Source organism: Corapipo altera, unplaced genomic scaffold, assembly GCF_003945725.1.
Source record: "Corapipo altera isolate COAL_440 unplaced genomic scaffold, ASM394572v1 0, whole genome shotgun sequence".
NCBI lineage: Eukaryota > Metazoa > Chordata > Aves > Passeriformes > Pipridae > Corapipo > Corapipo altera.
Genome location: NW_020884872.1, coordinates 68,142,502 through 68,165,427, shown reverse-complemented (window position 1 = coordinate 68,165,427; position 22,926 = coordinate 68,142,502). Strand labels below are relative to the sequence as shown.

Here is a 22,926-nt window from a genome sequence, read left to right as displayed (position 1 = left end):
AGGAAAACCTTCAAGGCTAAGCAAGACTTCAATGAACTAACTGAAAATTATTAGAAATTTTCACCATTAGATTTACCAGGAGTCAGAGGGGTCTCATTAGCCCATATTTTGCACTGTACATCCTGGATATGACTTTATGAATCAATGTATTTTTTTTTCAGAAGTTTTTTAATTTTGTCGAAATAATTGCTTAAAAAAATAGAAAGGGAAATTTTTTTTTCCAGGAGTCAAAAAGAATTAAAGGAGGTATTTGGTCAAAAGGAGGATAAATCAAAGATAAAAAGCTGGATACTTCTTACCTCACCTCATCTCAAAACTGAGCTCCAGATCTTTGACTTCCTCCTAACTGCTTAGACAGACTCCCCTTTTCCTTGTTAATATCCTATTCACCTAGATCAGTTTCTGTAACAGTTCACCATATTTCGTTCCATTCTCTATTTTTCCTTAAAGTAAAACTCAGCAGTCAAGCAAGATGAAAAAGCAAGCTTCCTAATGCAGGTTCTACTGGTTTGCTGATTCAGCCCAAAAAGTGAGATGTGAGATGTGATCCTTATTTCCATTCGGTAAAGTACATGTGACTCAAGGAAGCTGACAGAATGGCCTTCAAAGATCCTTGAGCTTCCTGTTGCTTTACTTTTGTGCCACATCTTGTATTCTGGTTCCCCAGGTCTTTGTTCTATACAAGTTTTTTAGAAGCACCAGAAGAACTTAACATGAATCTTGCAAAATAGCCACAAAAATCACTTCTAATCTGAAAAAATAGATAGTGGATAGATGGAAATTGCAAAAGATCTTTGTACAGAGGGATAGTTTTTAGAAGAAGGAATGGAAAATAGCAACTCTTGTGACTACAGAAGGCAGAAGAGAATTAGGTCAAACTAAATCATTATAGCCTGTGGTCACAGAGAAAAACTATGCACCGGCTGCAAACTAGAAAAATCTAGGGGTTTTTTTGTACTAGAGATATTTAGCTCTGTTAGCACAACAGTGAAAGAAGAGGGCATTTCATCATGTGTTCTTGTGAGTTAGCAATGGGAGTTCTGAGTATAATTACAAGGAACTTCAAGGCTTTCATATTTCTAGAAGGCAATAGGGAAGGTTATTTGGTAATTGAATGTACTATTCTAATTTTCTCTGTTGTATTTTGACCAATTAATAGAAAGCAAATCCTAGCAGCCAGTCATAACAGCATTGTAATGCAGACCTGTAAACCAGTTAATGCTACAATATTCAAAATTAAGTTGTTCACCACAGCAAAGTAATAAATGATTGATAATGGTTGGTTTATCTTTTTAATTACAGTCTCCCTTTATTTGTGGCTTCAGTAGCTGTGCATTAATATTATTTCATTATTAATATTGCTTCTTTCTGGTACAGAGCTATGATAAATGTTTTCTTGGATCTTCGGAGACTGCTGATGCAAATAGAGTGTTCTGTGGCCAGCTTGGAGCAGTATATGTATTCACTGAAGCACTCAACCCAGCACAGATTTTTGCAATACATCAGTTAGGACCTGGATATAAGGTAATAATGGATCTTAAAAGCATAAAACTGGAAAAAGTAAATGATTGATAGATATAATTGGAAGATACATATGGATGTAGATATTCCTCCTAGTATCATGTACATTTTTTCACGTGATTTGGTTTCAGCAAAAGAAGACTATTTCTTCAAGTATCCTAACTAATTCTGACTTTCCACCAGCTTTTTGGAAGATGTAAGTTTCTTTAAAGCTTAGCTGAAATATGTTTGTATGTGAAATTTATTACTTTGGGTCATACTCAAATTAGAGAAATTTTGTATTCAGTGTACTGAATACCATGGGAATAACTTTCTTCTCTACTCTCTGTGTCTAAAACCTGAGTTAAGGCAGATTAACATTCAGCAAGGCATAATAAACCAATTCTTTCAAATGCATGATTTCAGACAGTTCTGCTGAAGTACCAGTTGAATTTTTTACTCATGCTTTGCCAGTGACATTTGGGGGACAGTTTGGACAAATTAATGGTGCATGAATCTCTAGTCAGACACTGAAGTGCCTAGTGGATAATACTTGAAAGTTAATCTAACCTTGGATAAACATTACTGAATTTCTACATCCTATTATTCCCAAATCTTCTTTTTTTTATTTTTGAAATCTCCTGTGATCTGAACTAGACTTTCAATTTTTTGGTATATGTAATACACTCTGAAAATAAAAACCTTTACAATTCAAATGTAAATATCAACATTTAGATTCTAGTAATATTAATTTTGTGTGCTGAAAATAACTGCTCTAAATCATTTGATGATACCTAGCACTTGAATGACAGCAAGAGTTGCAAATTTCTTTAATGGTAGGTGTGTACTGTGAATAACCAAATATATGTCAGGGTTACTTGGATAAGAGGAAATCTATTGTATGTGGTTAATGGTTAAAACTGCCTTGAAACTAAAAATATTCAGTCAGTCAATAGATGTGTATTACCTGTGCAAACAAGGAGTATTTTATTCCAAACTTAGTACTGTACTAAACAGTACAGTACTGCAAATATATTTTGGTCATGCAAAAGAAACTAATATAACTTCATACTTCTTAATAATAAATGTAGTAAACCTTTATGAATTTATTAAGTTCCTGAATTTGCAGCAGCATACTGATGTGATATCAAATAGGAATAATGTTTTCATGTGTTTCAAGAAGTGAAAATTGTTATGAAAGGTTTTGTGAGTGTTGAAGGGGTTGATAAGGCACATGTGCTTTCGTGATAAATGACGTTTCCAGTAGTTACTGCACTAACCTTATTACAGTTTTGTCAAATTGCCTTTCTTGTCTCATAGGCTTCCATTAAACTACATTTCTTCATGCCTGTAGCTTCTTATTGATTTTTCTAAAATTTCAGTTAGATAAATTTAATATTTTGGAGATATTCTTCTTTGGTATATCATATTTTTAGGTTTTGGTCATGTACCCAGCACAGTTAATGCCCCCTTATTCTCTGAAGGCGTTTCTTTCCTTGTCTAAAAATCTGAAAGTATATTTTACTAATTAATAGCAGCTAAAAAGAACAGGTTCACAGAGCGGACCCTAGAAATAACTTTTAACTTCCTTATTTCCCCCCCCAAAAAAAAAGAAGGACAAAACAGAAGACTTTTTTCTCACTTTCTTCCAACCCAAGATCTATTCACATTCAGAAAAAAGGAACCACATCCTGTAATTTAGAGATCTCCGAACACCAACTGTAGCCTTCACTCAAAGCTTCCATCTTTCATATCTCATTTAACTTCATTTCTTCAGTTCAGAATACATCAGTATGGTATTTCTTAATCCAAAGGAGAATTGATATGTAGCTTGACTTGCTGAACATTAGAGATCATATTCTTGCTCTTGCCTAATTTCCTAAAGAGCAACTGTTCTACATGCATTGGGAACTCTGGTAGTGCCAAACTTTTTCTCCGAAAGGAATATTATTCAAAATACTTGAGAATTTTTGGAGAGTGTCTTCATACATATGTTTTTTTCTTCCCTATGACAGTCTGTGGTAGTTCCTTTGATTTACAGTTCATATTGTGGTCCATTATATCTGATGATCTGATTCTTTAGGGGAAGCAACCATCTCTCTACCTACTTTGTTCATGAAAAGAGACTATGATTTTGCCTGTCATTCAGCTGCCCTCACAATCATTCCTAATGCTCCTAGTCTGCAATGACCGCCATTGAGACTTCTGGAATGCAGAGAAATATGTATAATCTACCAGCATACAGGACAGTGCAGTAGGCACACAGCTGTGAATATACATAGTATGTATTGTTGCAAATAACACCAAAGGCACAAAGTTCAAGAAAAGGCAGATCTTGATCTACAGAGAAAAATGAATCTGTTGTACCTTGTCCCACCTCTGTTCAGTGGTGCAGGTAGGATTAACTAGAGAAGTCATTAAAATAAGCCTTATTTATTATTCATATCAAATAATTATATATTTAAATATAATATTTATATTATTTATAGCACATTACATGCTTATTGGCAGTGCAAGGTGTGCTTGGTGGGCGGTTCTCTTCTTCCTCAACAATTCCTGGATCTCTTTGTTTGGCGAAATAAACACTTGAAGAAAAGTACCAAGATCAGTGTTTACAGAGCCATAGTGCTGTCTACTCTCTTATATGGATCTGAATCTTGGGTCATCTACCGCCACCACCTGCGACTCCTAGAACACTTCCATCAACACTGCCTCTGTACAATCCTAAACATCCACTGGTCAGATTATGTGACTATAATGTCTGTTTTAGAACAAGCAGCAGCAACAAGTATTGAGGCCATGTTGCTGAGAACACAGCTGCGTTGGGCAGGGCACATCTCAAGGATGAAGGACCACCGCCCCCCTAAGATCTTGCTTTATGGTGAACTTGCCACCGGCTGCCGCAAGAGAGGAGCCCCAAAGAGAAGATACAAGGACTCCCTGAAACAACATCTCAGCCTTGGCCATATTGATCAACATAACTGATCTACTCTGGCCTCCAATCGGGAGGTCTGGAGACACACCATCTATAACGCTGTTGATGCTTTTGAGAAAGCACAGGATCACTCTCAAGGAGAAAAGACAACGCAGAAAGATTCGTGCCTTGCAGAATTTACCACCTAAGGAGTCTTTCTGTTGTGGCTTTTGCAATCGGATGTGACTGTCTCATATTGGCCTTTTTAGCCACCAGCGTGCTTGTAACAAACGTGGGTAGAGCCCTCCTCAAATCTTCATTCGTGAAGCCAGGCCATAATGACATGCTTATTACAGAGTGTTGTAACATAGAAACAGTTAATAATACTTCCATGCTGATCTTACTCAACATGTCCTTCTGAATGCATTTGTTTGTAACCAGCATGACTTAGTACAAAAATTTATTTGTTGATCAAATAGTTGTTTTGGTTTGAAATAAATAATAAAGAGGGGAGGAGGGGCAAATAAATTTATAACAGAACTATGTGATTTGTCTCTTCCCTGTTAAGTCATCCTAAATTAATCCATAAGTTATCTTGAAATTTAAAATTATATTTAGTAGAAACATAATAGGATTCAATATTTGCATTCCTAGGTTTTATCCGTAATAAAGCATGCTCATTTTGAGCCTTGTTCAGCCTTGCTGAACAGGACTTTTATCTGTTGTGTTGACACTTGACACTTGTTAGAGATGGAAGAAAGAAAAAAGAAATGAGAGCAGACTCTCACTATGCTTGTTCTACTGCCCATCCTTCTTCCCAGGCAGCAAAGAAAAGGCTGTCTCAGCTGGGATTCTAAGGGGCTGATAAACAGAATAGAGGTGCAAGGAAGGTAATTTGGGAGAAAGAGATGCATCTGATATCAGTGTTTGGTGCTGTTTATAAAGGAATGTTTCTGAAAGTCCTGTCCTAATAGCCCTGGGAAATCTGTGCCACTTCTCTGCTTCTCTTAACCCTCCCACAGACATTTCGAAGTAAGCTCTTAGATTATTCCATATGTTGCTCTTGATCAGTGCTGCAGTATCAATCTTTTTGTTGCGTATGAAGGCTGGAGTATGAATATATTCATGCATACACATACACAAAATAACACTGAAAAGTCAAATTTGCTTAAACCAATTACGTAGTACAAAACATTATTTTATGTATGATTGCTGAACTTACAGCAGCAAAATGGAGTGAATAGTAAATCAAAAAGTGATGCTAAAGGAAAAAGGAGAGCTGCTGCTGTTTAAGCAATGCTCCTGATCAAGCACAGTGCTGGAGTAAGTATTGGCTTTCTGTTCCCTCTCCCATTCCTATAGGAGCTACAGCTATCTTTTATATGGATCCTGCATATATTTTTACCTTATATAGAATATGTTGAATCTAAGGCTCTTTTTTGCCAGCTTGATGCTTTCACACTGCTTGTACCAGACCTCAGAGTAGCATTCCTTCAGTGACCAGTAACTTACCATTTGCAATTTGAGCTCCTGTGCTCAACAGCCTCTGTTGTCCTCCTGAGGTTGTGTTTTCCCAAGTCCCCAGTATGATATGCATATGCAGGATTTCTTTTCTCTTTCTGTAGATCAATGTTAGTAATAAAGAAGTATCATACATCAGAATTTGTAGCCTCTCTTTCCATTCCGTATAGTAATCTTTTGGGTAGGAGATCACCATTTCCAGTTTATGATTTGTTAGGCTTTGATGGCAGAATGTCCTTTTAATTCCTTTTCTCAAAAAAGTGTGAGGCAGTATTATATTGTTTCATAACATATTTGTGCCTGACTTTCAAATAATGATCTCTGATAAATTCTTGAGACATTGAACACTGAAAACTAGGAGATAGATTAATGCCAAAATTTGTTTATAAAACTGATTTAAGTTAAGCAGTTTAGAATGTTACAAAATTTCATGTTAATGAAAGTATACAATTTTATGTTGAAACACTTTGACATATTTAAAACAGCAAAGTTATGAAAAACTGTATAGTGGAAAAACCTTCAGAGTTTTGGAGTCTGACAAAACTTAGAGGCATGAAAGATTTTCAGGGTAATAGATGTTTTCATTTGACAAAACATTAAAATATAATACATGCAGCATGTAGATATCTTTAGAAATCAATGGAATCACTATATTTTTTCCTCTGCAGAAAGTACACAGAGTATCTGGATAGTTTAAAATGCCCTCTGGGGAGAAATACATCATCACCTTCCTCAGGACAAATCTGTAATACGTAGCAGTCATTTCCTGATAAGTGATGTAGGCAACCATATAAACAGAGAGCCAACTCTCAAGTTCTAAGCATAATACTCCTTGTTTGGGGTTTTCTACTTCAGTAAGTAGTGCAGCCCAGTAGGAACACATTTCTAGATTAAAACATTTAGTGCTGAGGACTGAATACTCATAGTGTGTAGATTTGGGGTTTTTTACTTCAGATTGGTTTTAGTCTGATCCTTTGGGCTGAATGAATATCACTGATTGCAGGACATTTGAGTTTCAGCCTAAAGGAAGTCTCTTTGGTTCTGAACAGCTTTGCAGTATGAACAGAGTAGTAAGTGGGAATCACTGGCAGTTTACCTACAAAACAGACTCCTAACCCAAACACAAATCACAGAATCACAGAATGGTTCAAATTGTTTGAAGGGACAGCTGGAGATCATCTAGTCCAACCTTCTCGCTCAAACAGAACCATCTAGAACCGGTAGCTCAGGACTATGTCCAGACAGTTTTTTTAATGTCTTCCAAGATAGAGACTCTATCACCTTACTGGGCACCTTCACAGTGAAAAAGTGTTTCCTGATGTTCAGAAGGAACCTCCTGTGTCCCAGTTTTGGCCACTGATGCGTGTCCTGCCACTGGGCACCACTGAGTAGCCTGACACCTTCTTCTGTTCACCCTCCCTCCGGATATTTATACATGAGATCCCTTCTGTGGCTTCTTTTCTGCAGGATGAAAGTCCCAGCTCTCTCAGTCTTTCCTCACAGGAGATATGATTCAGTCTCTTCATGATTTTAGTGGCCTTTCATTGCACTCCCTCATTAAGTCCATGGCTCCCAGTGTGAGTCCAGAAATACAGGTGTGGTCTCACCGATGCTAACTAGAGGGGAAGAATCACCTCCCTCCACCTGTTGGCAACACCCCTCCTAATGCAGCTAAACATATCAGTATCCTTCTTTGTCAAATGTAGATAAAACCATTCACTTATTGTTGCTCTTACTAGTTGTGTTTTCTGTTATGGTACCTGCACCTCATATGTTTTCAGCATGGCATTGCAGCCTCCCTTCTGCCTGACATCACCCAGCGTGGGACGCTGCTGACCGACAGACCTGCTCCAAGCAGATCTCCCAGCAGCTGCAGTCAGGTTCCCAGTCTATTCAGATTATGCCCCACATACAAATGGATGCTAGTCACAAGACCTTCTATTGCCATGTGTCAGTCACTAGAGCAGGTGCACCTTCCCATCGTTTGGCTGTTAGCAAGATAATTTTGTTAGCATTTCCAGCAGCATTGAGAGCTCTGCAAAGGCTGGATAGGGTTTATGGGGTTATGTTATTGGTAGCAACATCTAATTTGTTTGGAAAGAGCAGTTGATAGCCTATAAATTGCCTGTTTTAATTCTAGCATGGAAAGCAAAAATCCTAATGGTGGTACTTTCAGTAGTTAAATGACATTTCATACTGGGGGGGAAAGGGAAAAGGAAGTTTGGTAAGACCAAAGGGATAAGGAGTATTGTGATGGCTATATGCAGTGAGAAGCAAGGAAAATTATTCATATTAACCTCAGAAATAAATTATTTTAAACTGAGTAAATATTTTAGAAATATATTACATTTTTATTGCTTAATTAAATGTTGGTAATTTCTAACAAATTTCCTTTGTTTATATCAGTACAGCACTGTGTTACTACTAGCTGTCTTCTTGCCACTGCTAAATGGTTGTTACAATAGTTATATGCCAAGTAAATCTGACAGTGCTTTGCAGAAAGGCAGAAATCTATCTTCTTGTGCTTGATTGATTTGTCAGTGTTGCCAGAAAAACCTAGTTTTAGATAAGATAAGAGTCATGGTATGTTTAGGAGTAACAGAATTTTTCAGCCTTCCTTGGAAAAGCTCTGAGTTTAAGAATCATTATTTTGAAATATGGCATTTATAATTTTATTTGGATTTTATTTTAGTATAAGTAGCTCATTTATATATACTCCTGACTGTTAATGTAGCATGGATTTTAATGCTGTTCAAAAATAACTATTCCTTTAATCAAGATGGTATATCATTTTATATTCTAATTTGAGTGAGTTTATATAACCTAAAATTCAAAGTGATTAATTTGTTCATTATTTTAAATGTGTTGTATGCTTACTTTTTGTTTTAACATATTTATAACTGCTAATCTGACACTTTTTTTCAGGTAGTTACTTCTGAAACTTGTTAACATTGATGCTGAAAGGAGAGATACTACATACAATACCAAATATTGTATTGGTACATTGGTGTGGTGTAGAGTAAATAAAAAAATTGTCTGGTAGCATTAGGCTACTGGTAAATAACTGAAAACAAAGTTTAGTAGTTTCTATATGCCCTCTCAAGTAGCATGTAGTCTTTGCACATTTTATGGCAAGGTTTTTGTCTAGATGAATTACTTTGTAAAACTTCTGTTTTTTTTCAGAGCACATTCAAATTTAAATCTGAGAGTGACATTCATCTGGCTGAGCACCATAAACAAGTGCTATATGATGGGAAACTTGCAAGTAGCATTGCTTTTACTTATAACGCGAAGGCTACTGATGCTCAGCTATGCCTTGAATCCTCACCAAAGGAGAATCCTTCAATTTTTGTACACTCCCCCCATGCTCTTATGCTTCAGGTTCGTGCTGCTAAATTGATATTATGAGATTACTGTTAGCTGAACATCACTTGGATAACCAGAGGATTTGTGTGCTAGTGTACAGAGATTGTTATTTTGTATTATATAAGCTCTTAATATAACTTTCACTTGACCTGTTCTTTCTTCGCTCACTTTCTAAAGCAAGAGAGGATTATTACTCCCTTAAGAAATATAGACTTCATACCTTATATAAGGCACAGTTTACCATGATAAAGAAGTTTTTCTGTTTAATGTTTGCCTTAAATATAGTGATTATAAAAAATTAACACAGGTTTGCATTCAATTTGGTGTTAAAGTGCTCCCAAATTATATTTTAAACTGTCCTTTAAAATTGAGATTAATTGAGGTTTTTCCTTTTTTTTATTAATTTAGGATGTGAAAGCTATTGTAACCCACTCCATTCACAGTGCAATTCATTCCATTGGAGGGATCCAAGTTCTTTTTCCTCTCTTTGCCCAGTTAGACAATCGACAGCTGCATGACAGTCAGGTGGAAACAACAGTTTGGTAAGCTACTTTCAAACAAGATTAAAACTAAATAAAGCTTAGCATATTTTTGTTTTTATTGTGGGAATGTGCTATATTTTTCTGCATTTTACCCTTGTTTCCTTGAAAAATATTATTTTTTGAAAAGTAATTTACTGTATAATATGTAAATTGTATTAATCTGATGAGATTCTAGATGGAACTGGCATAAAACTGATATGAGTAAATAATGAATTCAAATCACTCTAGAGTCTCTAAGGGTAGTTGGGTAGTTTTATGACAGTTCTTCCAACTTCTGAAAGAAACCAATGTGCTTTTACTTGACAGTGCAGTGTCAAGCTTCTCAACGTCTGTGTCATTTGAACCCATATTTCATAACATTCAATATTAATTCATTCATGATCAGAAAGTCGTAGAGCTATGATCAGTTATCAGTCAAAATGTTAAAATTGTGGCAGTGACTGGGAACACACTTAAGAGAGTTTTAAGCCAGGCCCCATGAAGTCTCTGCTCTAATACTAAGTTGAAGAGCTTGCACAGCTGTTAGATTAATGCTTCCATGTGTATCCTGAAAAGGACTACTTAAGAGTCTGTCAGTACTCATGCTGACTTAGAATCATGGAATCCTTTAGGATGGAAAAGACCTTTAAGATATTGAGTCCAACCATTAACCAAGCACTGTCAAGTCCACCACTAAACCATGTTCCTAGATGCCACATCTGCACATACTTTAATTACCTCTGAGGATGGGGACTTCTTGCTCAAAGCTAGCTCAGCTCTAATTATTTTTGGAAAGAAGATCTCCTGCCGCTTGTTTGTCAGAGCAGGCTCCTGTCCTAGTGTCAACATAGGATATTTAAACTTCTCAGTAAAAATGTGTGGCCTAAATCTTTGGAGGTAACAAAATGGAAAAGGTAGTGCTGAAGAACTGGTATAGTGTTTCCTTGTAGGATGATCTGTAACTAAAACCTGATAGAAAGCAGTGTTTAGGGGCCACATAAGCTGACTTTTGTATTTGAATAAATTGTTAAAATAGATCCATAATGCAGAACACCTGGCTTATTTTCCTGCTTAGAATATTATTCTATTAATTATTCTGGATATTTCCTATTGCATTAGATAGTTCATTAATAAATTAATTAACTTAAAAAATAACAAATACAAAAAATGCTAAAAAATTTGCAAAATTTAATCAGAAGTGATACATTGGCATAATTTCTCATGAAAGATCACTTGTCTCAATTTAAGAAATTAATCAATCTGGTGATGTTTTCTCAGTCATCTGTTTTCCCCTCTGGTAACTCAAGTATATGTAGCTGAGATGACTGCTGGTTTTTATTTGTTTCTGTAGTGTGAAAAATTGATGTATTTCATGAGAATATTTAAATACAATGTTAGAAGTAATACCACGGTCTTGAAAATTGTGAATTCTACTTCCAAGCAGTATAGTGGTGCAAATTATTTCATTCAACATTAAAGACAGAAAAACTGGTTGTGTATTGGCTCATGTGGGATATTTACTTTTTCGTAGTCTGTTTTGCAGGATGTACCTTGCATGTATGCAAGTATGGTGAAGTAAGGGAAATAGAAAAAGAATACTTGGTTTGAAATAAACTCAGAAAAAAAAATCCCTGTATATTTTATGTACTGGCAAAGCAGTAGGCAAAAATGTTTTATTCTAATTTAAGGAAGATTATGTGTGCATGTGTCCCTACGTAGGAATAAAATACATGTTAAAATCATTAATGATCTGAATCTGTAATAGAAGACTAAGTAGAAACTAGATCTGTTTAAAAATTGAGAGCTAATGTAATATGAGTTTTAGAAGTTGAGATAAAGACTAATTCTTCCCAAGTGTGTGGTCTTCCCAGTGAGTGAGAACATTCATAATCAATTTAAAATGTACAGAACACTTCTGGAGTTTGTTGAACTGTAAGCAGAAAAAAAAATAGTTCTTCAATAAGTGAATGCAGTTCTGCTATAATTAGATTATATTCTAAACAGAGATCTGTAATTCATTATGTGATTGTACAAATGCATAATACAAAAAGATGTGATCCTAACACTAGAACATATTCAAAAAATTTTTAAGCAAATGGCTTCTTGATGAGATGTAACTTAAATGTTGAATTACCACAGTTTTGGTGTATGTGCATTATTTTATCATATTTTATTTAATGGGATATTGTTATTGAGAACAATAATACTTTAAGTGAACAATGAAGTAGGCAAATAAAAGAACAAAATATGCTTCATGAGAGTATACTTTATGTTTGTAAAGGCTTGCGTGGCTGTAGAATTTAATTTTTTCTGGTGGCCAACTGGAGGGATGCAGAAGTTTTACCTCAGATAGTTGTGCTGCCTTCTGTCCTAATGTTTCCTGGGAGGTGAGGATAAATACTTTGATATCCTGGTGTAAGTGTCCTAGGTTTCCAGACTACTTTTCTGAATCTTCCTCACCTTCTCTTCTGGAAATACCAAAATCTGTTTAATAACTTAAGGGTTCTACGTTATTTGTTTTGTTGTTTGGTGTTTTTTTTTTTTAACACTGGAAGAGGTTTGTTAATATGACTGTGAGGGAACACTTTACTTTTCAATCATCTTGATCCATTTACAATTGCAATTTTTCTATATTAATAGATTCATTGTAAATCAAATTTTAAATTATAAAGCAGGGCAATATGAATATATCCAGTTTGTGTTTTAATGGTATTTTTAATAAATGTTCTTTATTCCTGTTATATGTATACCCCTGTGTGCCCTATCTACATCTTCCATGAGGTTAAGTATTGAAATTAACCTACAATTCTGCTTCTGAAACACTGAATAGATTCTTATGCTCTCATACACTGAAATTAAAAAAATGGAAACTGTTCATATCTTAAGTATTTTTTTCTCAGATGAAATAATGCACCTGCTGTTCAGGAGAGTGGTGCTTAACTACATTGCCAAAACTGCTACTTTTCAGCTTCCTTTTCATTACTCTGGTTAGAATAAAAAAATTAGCAGTTTAGGTCAATAAGGTGTTTTATGTAATGAAAAGAAATGTAGAGTGCTTCTGGTGCGCTGAACATGACTGGATGCTAGGTGTCCACCAAAGCCACTACATCACTTCCCTCAGCTGGCCAGGGGAGAGAAAATATATCAAAAAGCTCTTGGGTCAAGATAAGGGCAGGGAGAGATCATTCCCCAGTTACTATCACGGGCAACACAGACTTGACTTGGGGAAATTAGTTTAATTTTTTACCAAACAAATCAGAGTAGGATAATGAGAAATAAAACCAAATCTGAAAGACATCTTCCCTCCACCACTCCCCTGTTCCTGGACTTAACTTCACTCCTGATTTCTCCATCTCCTTTCCTCAATGGCACAGGGGAACGGGGAATGGGTCTTCCAGTCAGTTCATCACACATTATCTAAGTGCGACTTCTTCCTCCTCAGCAAGAGAACTTCTCACACTCTTCCTCTGCTTCAGCATGGGGTCCCTCCCGCAGGAGACAGTCCTCCATGAACTTCTCCAATGTGGGTTGCACAAGGCTGCAGTTCTTCAGGAGCAGACTGCTCTAGCATGGTCCCCACAGGGTCACAAGTCCTGTCAGCAAACCAGCTCCCACATGGGCTTATCCCTCCATTGCCCACATGTCCTGCCAGAAGGCTGCTCTGGTGTGGGCTTCCCACAGAGTCAAAGCCTCCTTCAGGCATCTACCTGCTATGGTGTGGGGCTCCTCCATGGGCTGGATATTTGCTTCACCATGGACCTCCAGCCTCACCATGTTCTTCACCAAGGGCTGCAGGGGCATCTCTGCTCCCGTGCCTGGAGCACCTCCTTCTCCTCCTTCTTCAATGACCTTGGTGTCTGCAGGGGCTGTTCCCCTCCCATATTCTCACTCCTCTCTCTGGTTGCAGTTGTTGGGTGGTTTTTACCCTGGCTCTTTTATGCCAGAGATACTGCCTCTCTTGCTGATGCCTTGGCAAGCAACATGTGTGTGTTGGACTCAGCCGGCATTGTCTCTGTTGGACATGGGGAAAGCTTCTGGCAACTTCTTAACGAAACCAACCCTGCAGCCCACCTGCTACCAAAACCTTGCTGTGCCAACCCAGTACAGTGTTTTTTTCTGTTATGAAGCTGCTGTTGTTACATTTGGTTATATTATATGGTAATATGATAGGAATTTGCTTTGTTCACTTGCGGTCTCTTGTATACAGTTATGAACTAATTTGAGTCTGCTGAGCATTGACATACAGACTGACTCTGACAAGGTACTGGGTGTGCAGTCTTTGGCACTGACCCAATTTCATCCCAGAATAAATAACAAGTGTTAATTCAGATGAGATTGTTGCTTCGTACTGTACCATATTGGGAAAACATTTGAAAATAAAGGGAACTGTAGCAGTTTCATTAAATAGGTGAAGTCATTCCAATAATTGTTTTACATACTTTTTCTAGAAGTTCCTAACTGGATTCACTAGATTGCATACACGATACAATAAAATTTAAAAATACATCTACTGTTTATCATACTAAATAAATACAGTGCCTTAACTCCTTAAAGGTAATATGTACACCCACCTAGAATTTGTAGCAAAGTAAATGTAAGCAACTTTTCAGACAGTTTTATTGCTGACTCTATGTTCACTATTTAATATAGATAGCCCTCTTACAGAGTGTATTACCCACCTATTCTAAGTCAGTGATATGGAGACATTGTTGAAGGAGGCAACAACTCCTGTTCTCTATAAAGTTTATAAAGGTTCCTTTCCCAATGTTAAAATGTAAATGTTTAATGTGTTTTGCTTTTAATATCTCATTAAATTTTTCTTTTGTATTTTTACTATTTTTTATATTCAGATGAAGAGGTTTTGGATTCCTGTCTAGTAGTGTTGCTGCATCTACTTTTTAAGATTAATAGTTTGATAAAAAATAGGCAGTTTTCCTATCGGTTTCTGCAGATATGAAACAGCACAGCTTGACAGGAATTAGGATTTGATGTATTTATTTTTTTATTAGCTTATTATGAAAAATCTGTGGGTTTCTGATAATTCTTATTCATGTCTTTAGTTTAACTGAATTTATCTTAAGATCATGTTAGCAGATAAGATGAATGCCAAGTAGTATCCTACTTTCCTAACCTGTCCTCTCATCCTGTCTTTCAAGACTTTTCTTGTCACAGCTGGCACAGGTATTTAAACTTGAGATTAGGTATGGAAATAATTATTTCTGAGGTTGTTACATTTGCCTTTTTGCCTCTGATGGAGAGCCAAGGTCCCAGTCCATTGCTACCTGTGGTCTACAATTTAGAGTTTGCAGTGTTGAGTGTTGATAACCCTCTCCCCGTGCCTTTCAAAGGGAGGATTGTTGAATATCACTGCTAAAATTTCACATCTCTAGTGTAACCTAGCTGTGCTCAGATAAAATTGGTTGTACTGGAATTTTCCCAAACTGTGACAGCAGGAATATGACTTGCCAAATCAGACTGCCTGGATGATAGTTCCACTGTATCATGTGATACAAATCTTTTGTAAATTTGTAAACTGCCGTACCTCTGCATACTCCAGAAGATCCAAGGACTATTAAGGGTGGCTAGTTTATTACTGGAGTCCATATCCCAAAATGTTTTGCCTGTAAGCAGGGATGACTTGCCTCTTTAGTTCTCCCACACAACACTTATTCATCTGACTCATTTTATGAATGAAACACGTTCAGTAGTCTTCTTTGATTGGCCTCAGCACCTGTTACAAGAACAAAAATCAAAAAGGCAAAAGAAAAAAATAATTTCCCCTTTCTCTCCAACAAGCTTACAGACAGAAAAAACACAGTTAAACTGAAAGCCAAAGAAGCACTTTAGAGAGCTACCATAGCTGTAGCTCATGGAAACTTCCTCTCCATCCCCACCATCACCCATCTCTTCTACTCTGGGTTTATCTTACCTCCAGCCTGGTTAGGGGAAGCCTTCTTGGCTTTGTGGCACATAGGCTTTAGTGGCCATGACTGCATAAATATGAACGGAGTGACTATTAATGTTGCAGCAGAGCAACTGACTGTTTTAAAACATGCACGTTTTTGATTTTATGATTTAGCAGTGAATATAACTTGATGAAAATCCCGTTTTATATTTCCAAAATGTATTATAAGTGCAGTGAAAATGATTTCTCAAATCCTTACTTAGCCTTTGTGCTTTGATTTTCTTCCTGAAGAACTGAAGTAAGGAAGGGGATATCATTTCTTATCTTCTGTACAGTATAATATATTACCAATATAGTAATTGGTAGTCCTTCTCCCTGAGGATTTCTAAGATCATACTGTGAAAAATAGTAAATATTCTGATGAAGTAAGAAATTTCTTAATAAATCAGGCAAACTCATTTAAAACTGTTTGTTAACAATGCAATGTAATGGTCAGCCAGCAGATGAAGAGCAATAATAATAATAATAATTTACCTCAATACAGACAGTGTTGTGTTCCCAGTTCAGGTTAAGGGGCAAGTACCTTGAGAATTTGTTATAAAACAAAACATTAATTGTTGTTTTATTATTTTTCTTAATACCACTTTACCTGTTTATGCTGATTAGTTTTCAATAGTTATCATATTAACAGCCTGTGATGAAGTTGATCTTAGAGTCTTTTTGTATTATTTTGGAGAAGCTGACAATACAAATGGAGTAAGTTTATAAAGGTTCCTTTCCCAAAGAGAATCAGACAAAACAAATGCCTGCATCATTCTCTTTTATGTAGACTTTTAAAGTTAAATCATCTGTTATTAATCAGAATACTTAGATCTTCACAGAAACATGCCTACTTTAACTAAAAGTGCCTTTTGTAAAACCCAATCCAGATAATTTTATAATACACAATACAAGATGGAACTTAAATTAAGGTAAATTTAACAGAGAAAATTATCATGGGAATTAGGAGACTAGAGAAATTGATCCATGTGGTGGTTTAAAAATAAAATAGTATAAGAGAACAACAACAACAAATCCGAGACAAATTTCACTTTTATCCTAATTATGCAAATTCCTGACTTTGAAGGTACTTCTAAGCAGTATCATAAGCATTAGAAGTACTACATTGCCATGCTTTCGTCTATAACCTTTTTTCCCCTGCTTTTTAGTAGTGGAAAACTACTGGAATTTTTTTCCCTGAAATTATTTATTTTTTCAGTAGATATCATAGTTCTCTGATTTACTGCTGGTTGACACATATACTTTCATTTTCTGTCTGTATCTTTGCTGCACCGCAGACAAACTGATCTGTTCTAGTTGTGGCATGGTATACAAGAGATGCAGGAATGGGCTGAAGTATCCTTTACATTTGCCTTTGTATCTGGGGCAGTTGAAAATAGGCAAGAATGGAGAGAAATTTTGTATGGTAGTGCACAGAATTTTGCAAGTTTAATGTGAACCCTGCAGCAATCCGATGCATGTTAGTTGTTGGTAAGTTTGTTAAATTCTGTTTAAAAAATTGTTCATTTTAGAAGACAGTCTTCTTATTAGTATTATTTCCCCTCTGTCAACAACAGCCATTTTAAAAGCATGATTTTGGCAAATCATGGCAAACTATGATTTTGATTCTGCTGATAAAAATTTTTACATTTCAAATCTTCAGGTTTAATTTCTTTTCAGCTACCAAGGTGACTGCATAAATTGGCTATCCTTGGAAATTGTTAAAAGTTCTGGATACAGTCCTCTAAATTAGACTAAGTTCTTAGGATGCAGTATTGAGAAGAAGAGATCCATTACATCAGTATGGATTTTTATATCTAGATACACACACTTAAATGTTGGCTTGAGTTCAGTCTGAGCATGTGGGGAAAGAAAAGTTTTGAAGAGGTTTGGAAAGTTTATCTGAGAATTGTTGACTGGTAGGTCTTTTTCAGGCAGATTGAATGATCTCTAACATAAAGTGTGTAAGGTAGAAAATATAACATGTAAAACCAGTGTTGTGTGTAACAACTGTTACTTAGTGCAGCTTATTCCTCCTTTGTCCCCCAAAAAAGAAGTTTCACCTGAAACAAGTGTAAGCAACCTCTCTAGAGAAAAAAACCCACAAACCACAAACACTACACAAAAACCCAAAAAAAAATACTCGAAAAGAAAACCAAAAAATCAACCCCTCAGACTAAGCAAATAATCTGTTTTCTGCCTAGCTCTGATCATCATCATCTTCAGGGAGTAATAACTTCAGTACTGTACATGTCATGAGAATTTAAAAACATTTCCATTTTGATTTTGTAGTTCTTCTAGTAGTTAAAATATTACAGATCTTTTACTTACTTAATTTCCTGCATAATAACATGGACAAACTGCTAAATTTAATTATAATGCTACTTTTTATCAATACTGTGGTCCTATACAGTATTCATCTCAAACTTCATTGTGCCTCTGTGTTCCTGCCAGATGGTTCTCCTTAACTGCTGCTTTTTCTGGTACTTGGATTTTTTTAATGTGCTTGAAGGTGTAATGATGCATTCACATGTGCTACCCCAAGATTTGAATTACTATATACTACAGTCAACTGTATTATTTATGATGGCAATCTCAGATAATGCAGAAGGATTAGAAGCTAGAGTTACTGCTTGCAGACCTGAGATGACTCTGCAGAGCTGAGTATCTTTATGTGTCTGGATTGATATATGTTAAAAGCCATTTGGGAACTAAGTAAAAGCATAGCTCATTCACAAAGGTATTGGCTGAATTAATACATTTTCCTGGAACTAGAAACACCAGCATCACTTTACAGTAACAGCTAAGGTAGTTCTGTGCAGAGCTAATGTGGGTAGGCAAAATTAATTAGTTCAGCCATAGCCCACATAAAGATGCTTAATATCTAAAAAGTAATATTTGGACTCTGCCTGCATCTGAATTATTACACTTTTTTGAGTTGGTCTTTCTTACACAGAACCAGCTTGTCTGTTTCTGTGTCTGTGGCATGGTTAGGTATAAGCTGGTCATTGATTCACTGATTATTTCTGAGTTGACTTGTGTTTTTTGTGTTCTTAAATAGAAGAGGAAATGTATCTTATAACTTGCATTTAGAATCCTATCAGAAGTTCTAACAGTTGTATAGAGATTGTACTCATATAAGAATAGTTCAAGGCCATGAGTTTACATTGAAATTCATAGAATAGGCAAGTAAACTGCAATACAAAGAAAAGGGCTTTTGATAAAGTACTTGTGGAATGAGAATCTGTTAAACTTAAGTCTGGTGGCATGGTAATGGTAAACCAATCTTTCAAATCCATTTTAAGAATATTTTTGACATTTCAATGTAATATTAATAGTATTTGATATTGTAATTTAGATTCCAATCCTGTGAAGATGTATGCTTTTTCCTAACTTTATGCATAATGGGTGGTTGTCCTAAGTTATAAGGTTATTCACAGAGGTTGGTAGTAAGCACCATCTATCCATATGAAATTTTCTTTGACCTATTCAGTTTAAAAAAAATATTTTCTAAATATAAAGCTTCAACCCTTTATATGATCTTCTTATGGATTTTCATGTAGTAAAAATTATTAGGATCTTATTTTATATGACAAATACAATAGAAACTTTTGGTCAGGGTAAGAAAAAACTGATGCATACAACCTGGTTTGATATTGATGTGACAGCTTGACAGGCTGTTTTGATAAAAGCTTTGGAGTACTGTAAATGGATATTATCTGTGTTCTTTTACTGCTGACACTCTGTGGAGCATTCTGTATGTGATTTTAGATGGATTATTATGACCATTCAACAATAAAGCAAAACAAGGCACTATTTCATGTTCACAGCATGTACTTTGGCTACACTGTGTATTTTATGCATGGCAGCCTTGCTCAACAAATAGAATAAATCTTGTTTTCCTCAACACATTGATTATTTTTTGGTGCTGGCATGGATTAACCAGTCTCAACATTTATTTCAAAGTAAAATATTTTATTTGGAGAGCAAGAGAACCTTTAGATGACTAGATACTGTAAGTAAAGTTGAAATTTATAAAATGCAGGTTGAAAATTTCCTTTAATTCACTTTTTCATAGCTGCTACCTATGTGAGAACTTTCATGGTTGCAGATACTTGTCTGTACAGCTAGGAACTATTACACCTATTTTATTTTCAGAAAAGTAATAATGACTTTATGTATGCAGTGTATATGTACTACAATGCATTCTTTCATCTACCTTTTTGAGATGTTTGAAAAATAATTTTAAATATTTCCTTTCTGTTACAAATATAGTTTGTTTGTTTATTTTCCCCTTTCCTCTGGTTTTTTGCAACAGATGAGTGTATTTATGTTTCACTCTCATCACCCAAGAATCAATTGTGATTTCCAACCCCCTCCGCCCACCCCGTGGTGCACTGATATGTTTCCATTGCAGGTTTTCATAACAGTTACATGTTCTTGCCAATTCTATCCCCTGAAGTCTTCGTATCTCTTCCGTTTCTAAACTGTAACCTTCTCTGAACACTTTTTTTCCCTCACAGTGCTTTATGAACACTTCACTTAAAGATACTGCTGGGATGGGCTGCTGGGCAATTTCCTTGTGGCCTCTAAAGTGTTTCTGTGCTTTCCTAACTGGATGAAAAGTGATCCTCAACTTTTATTCAGTCAGGCCTAGATATTATTCCTCTCTTTAGTCTGAAGAAAGTACGAAAGAAGCTCTCCACCCTGCTCTTATTTCACTGTCATTTGTGGTGGGCATTATTGCCCATGTGCATGTTCAGCCATTTAATGCCTCATTTCTGTAGTAATAGTGACTCTAGGGACAGAAGTGTGTAATGATGACTTACCTAGTGGCTGCAAATTTTGCTGTTTAGCATAGTTAGTGTGGATGGTAAAATGTTTGACACGATTCCTACCTGCATCTAAACACTGTCAGCTGGATCCCACAGCATCTCCTGCCTCTTTCAACTGCCAAACTTTTGGCTAGAACTGCAAGCTCCCAGACTGGATATTTAAAACCTGGGGTAGTCCTGGTCAAACCAGGAGTACTGACAGAATGATTTTTCAATTATTTGAGTATGAATTCCCACTCCTAACACTGTAATATAAGTAAAATAATTGGAGAAATTTGTTAACAGAAAAAGTAAGATTTCTATTCTTTCAAGAATAAACCTCTTTAAGCCTGTTTCTGTTCATTTAATAGCTGATAATTATTGAGAAAGTAACAGATTGGTTTTTCTGCATTTGTAATCTGAAAAAATTCCTGTTTTTTACATGCAGTGCTACCCTATTGGCTTTCTTGGTTGAGCTTCTTAAGAGTTCAGTAGCCATGCAAGAACAAATGCTTGGTGGAAAAGGCTTTCTAGTAATTGGCTATCTCCTTGAAAAGGTATGTTTGGAGAGTTTTTATTTTTGTTCTTAGTATTTCTACTGTCATTGTAGTACTTTCAATCACTTGGCTCAAAGGACTGTTTTCAGACATGATGGGCAGTTATCACAAAACTGAGGTTCAGTTCGGTTGTCTGAGGAATATTACCTACCTTCTGGACCAAAGCCATCATGAAACCCTGTTGCTGTGATTTCATAATCTGCATAATCTGAAAACCAACTACTGTTAGCTATACTAAGACAATGATACTCCAACGATTGAATCTCATGGCTCCGACATTCCTGAATGTCTGCTACTGGATTTTTTAATAGCATGAGGTCAGTATAGCAATCGTTTGAGAAGAAGATAAAAATTATAATCTCACCCTCAAAAAATATACTGAATTTTGAAAAAGAATGATAAATAGTTTGTCTCATTCTGCTCCCTTTGTTATTTGCAGCTAGGAAAATACATTCTTATAGTAGAAAGCATTTACGTTCACTGAATACCTAAAAGCAGACTATTTTCTATGCTTCCATATTTTCAGTATTAAGCAAGTGTGATTTAGAATGTTAAAGAACTAGCCTAAGGTGGTGTTTTTTCCTGTAGTAGGTTTTCTTGTGACATAACCAGAATGAATTTACAAAGCTGTTACCTTCGGTTCTGTAAGTTATTACAGGCTAGTAATGAGCAGGCTAGTGAACCCTCATGGAGTCTCTTTCTCCTGAATAGAGCACTGTGGTTTACACACATTGAATACGTCAATTCAGGATGTTGTACACAAAATTAAAAAAAAAAAATAATTTGCACACTCTTCTAATTAGCATCTGCTATGATATTAAACTCAGGCTATGTGAATATTTAAAGGATTTTGATTGATCAAAACACAATTCTTACAAAGATGCTATTTTCTGGGGACTTTGCTGCTATATTCACTTAGCTACATTTTTTACTACATATTCACTGATCTGTATTCACTTAGCTATAATTTTTTAAAATTCTACAAGGCGTTTTATTTTTTCCAGTATATGCTTCTATTAATTTGGCATACATGGCAGGAAAAAATCCTTTTACTTCCTAAGCCAGTCTCAATTTCATTATTTATAAATTATCTATTGTATCTGTTGTTCATTTGCATGTAATCAAATACTTCAGAGGACAGAAAGCTTTTTTTTTTTCCTGACTTGAATTTCCAAATGTTTTTGTTCTTATTAGTTGCAGACTATTTATTGTGAATTGTGATGTCCAAGCCAAAGGAACTTCAGCATCCAGACTGAACTTGTATTTCTGAAAAATAGACTTCAGTTCTAAAAATAACAAATCTGCATATTCCCAGACTGTACTTACAGCAATAAAAATAATTGGAACATAGAATCATATAATCACTTAGGTCGGAAAAGACCTTTAAGATCATCAGGTCCAACCATTAACCCGGCACTGCCAAGGCCACCACTAACGCATGTCCCTCAGTGCCACATCTACACATCTTTTAAACACCTTCAGGCATGGTGATGGAACCACTTCCCTGGGCAGCCTGTTCCAGTGCTTTACATTTTGTAGAGAAGGCAAAGGGAAGGATGTTTAGTGACTTTTTTATTAATTTCTTAATTTAGTATATAAAGAAATTTGTTAAAGTCCTCATGCCACGTTACTATGTAAGAGCAGGTCTCAACAGTAATTTTATAGCATATGCTATGAATCTGACTCTCCTGAAATTTGAGGAAACCTTGAACCAAACTCCTTCAAATACCTACTTATGTTTAAGAAACAAAGGCAAGTCTACCAGTAATGTACATTTACATATTGAGAC

The 22,926-nt window shown here is 35.8% G+C and overlaps 1 protein-coding gene across 4 annotated transcripts in view; it reads left to right on the top strand.

The window, feature by feature from the left end:
- Positions 1–22,926, top strand: part of NBEA (neurobeachin) — a 474,839-nt gene that overhangs the window by 112,102 nt on the left and 339,811 nt on the right. For all 4 annotated transcript variants that reach the window (XM_027650993.1, XM_027650984.1, XM_027650977.1 and 1 more), the window contains exons 8-11: positions 1,378–1,524; positions 9,119–9,316; positions 9,710–9,843; positions 21,029–21,137. In XM_027650993.1, the coding sequence (XP_027506794.1) occupies positions 1,378–1,524; positions 9,119–9,316; positions 9,710–9,843; positions 21,029–21,137 (588 nt within the window). The remainder of the gene's footprint in view (positions 1–1,377; positions 1,525–9,118; positions 9,317–9,709; positions 9,844–21,028; positions 21,138–22,926) is intronic.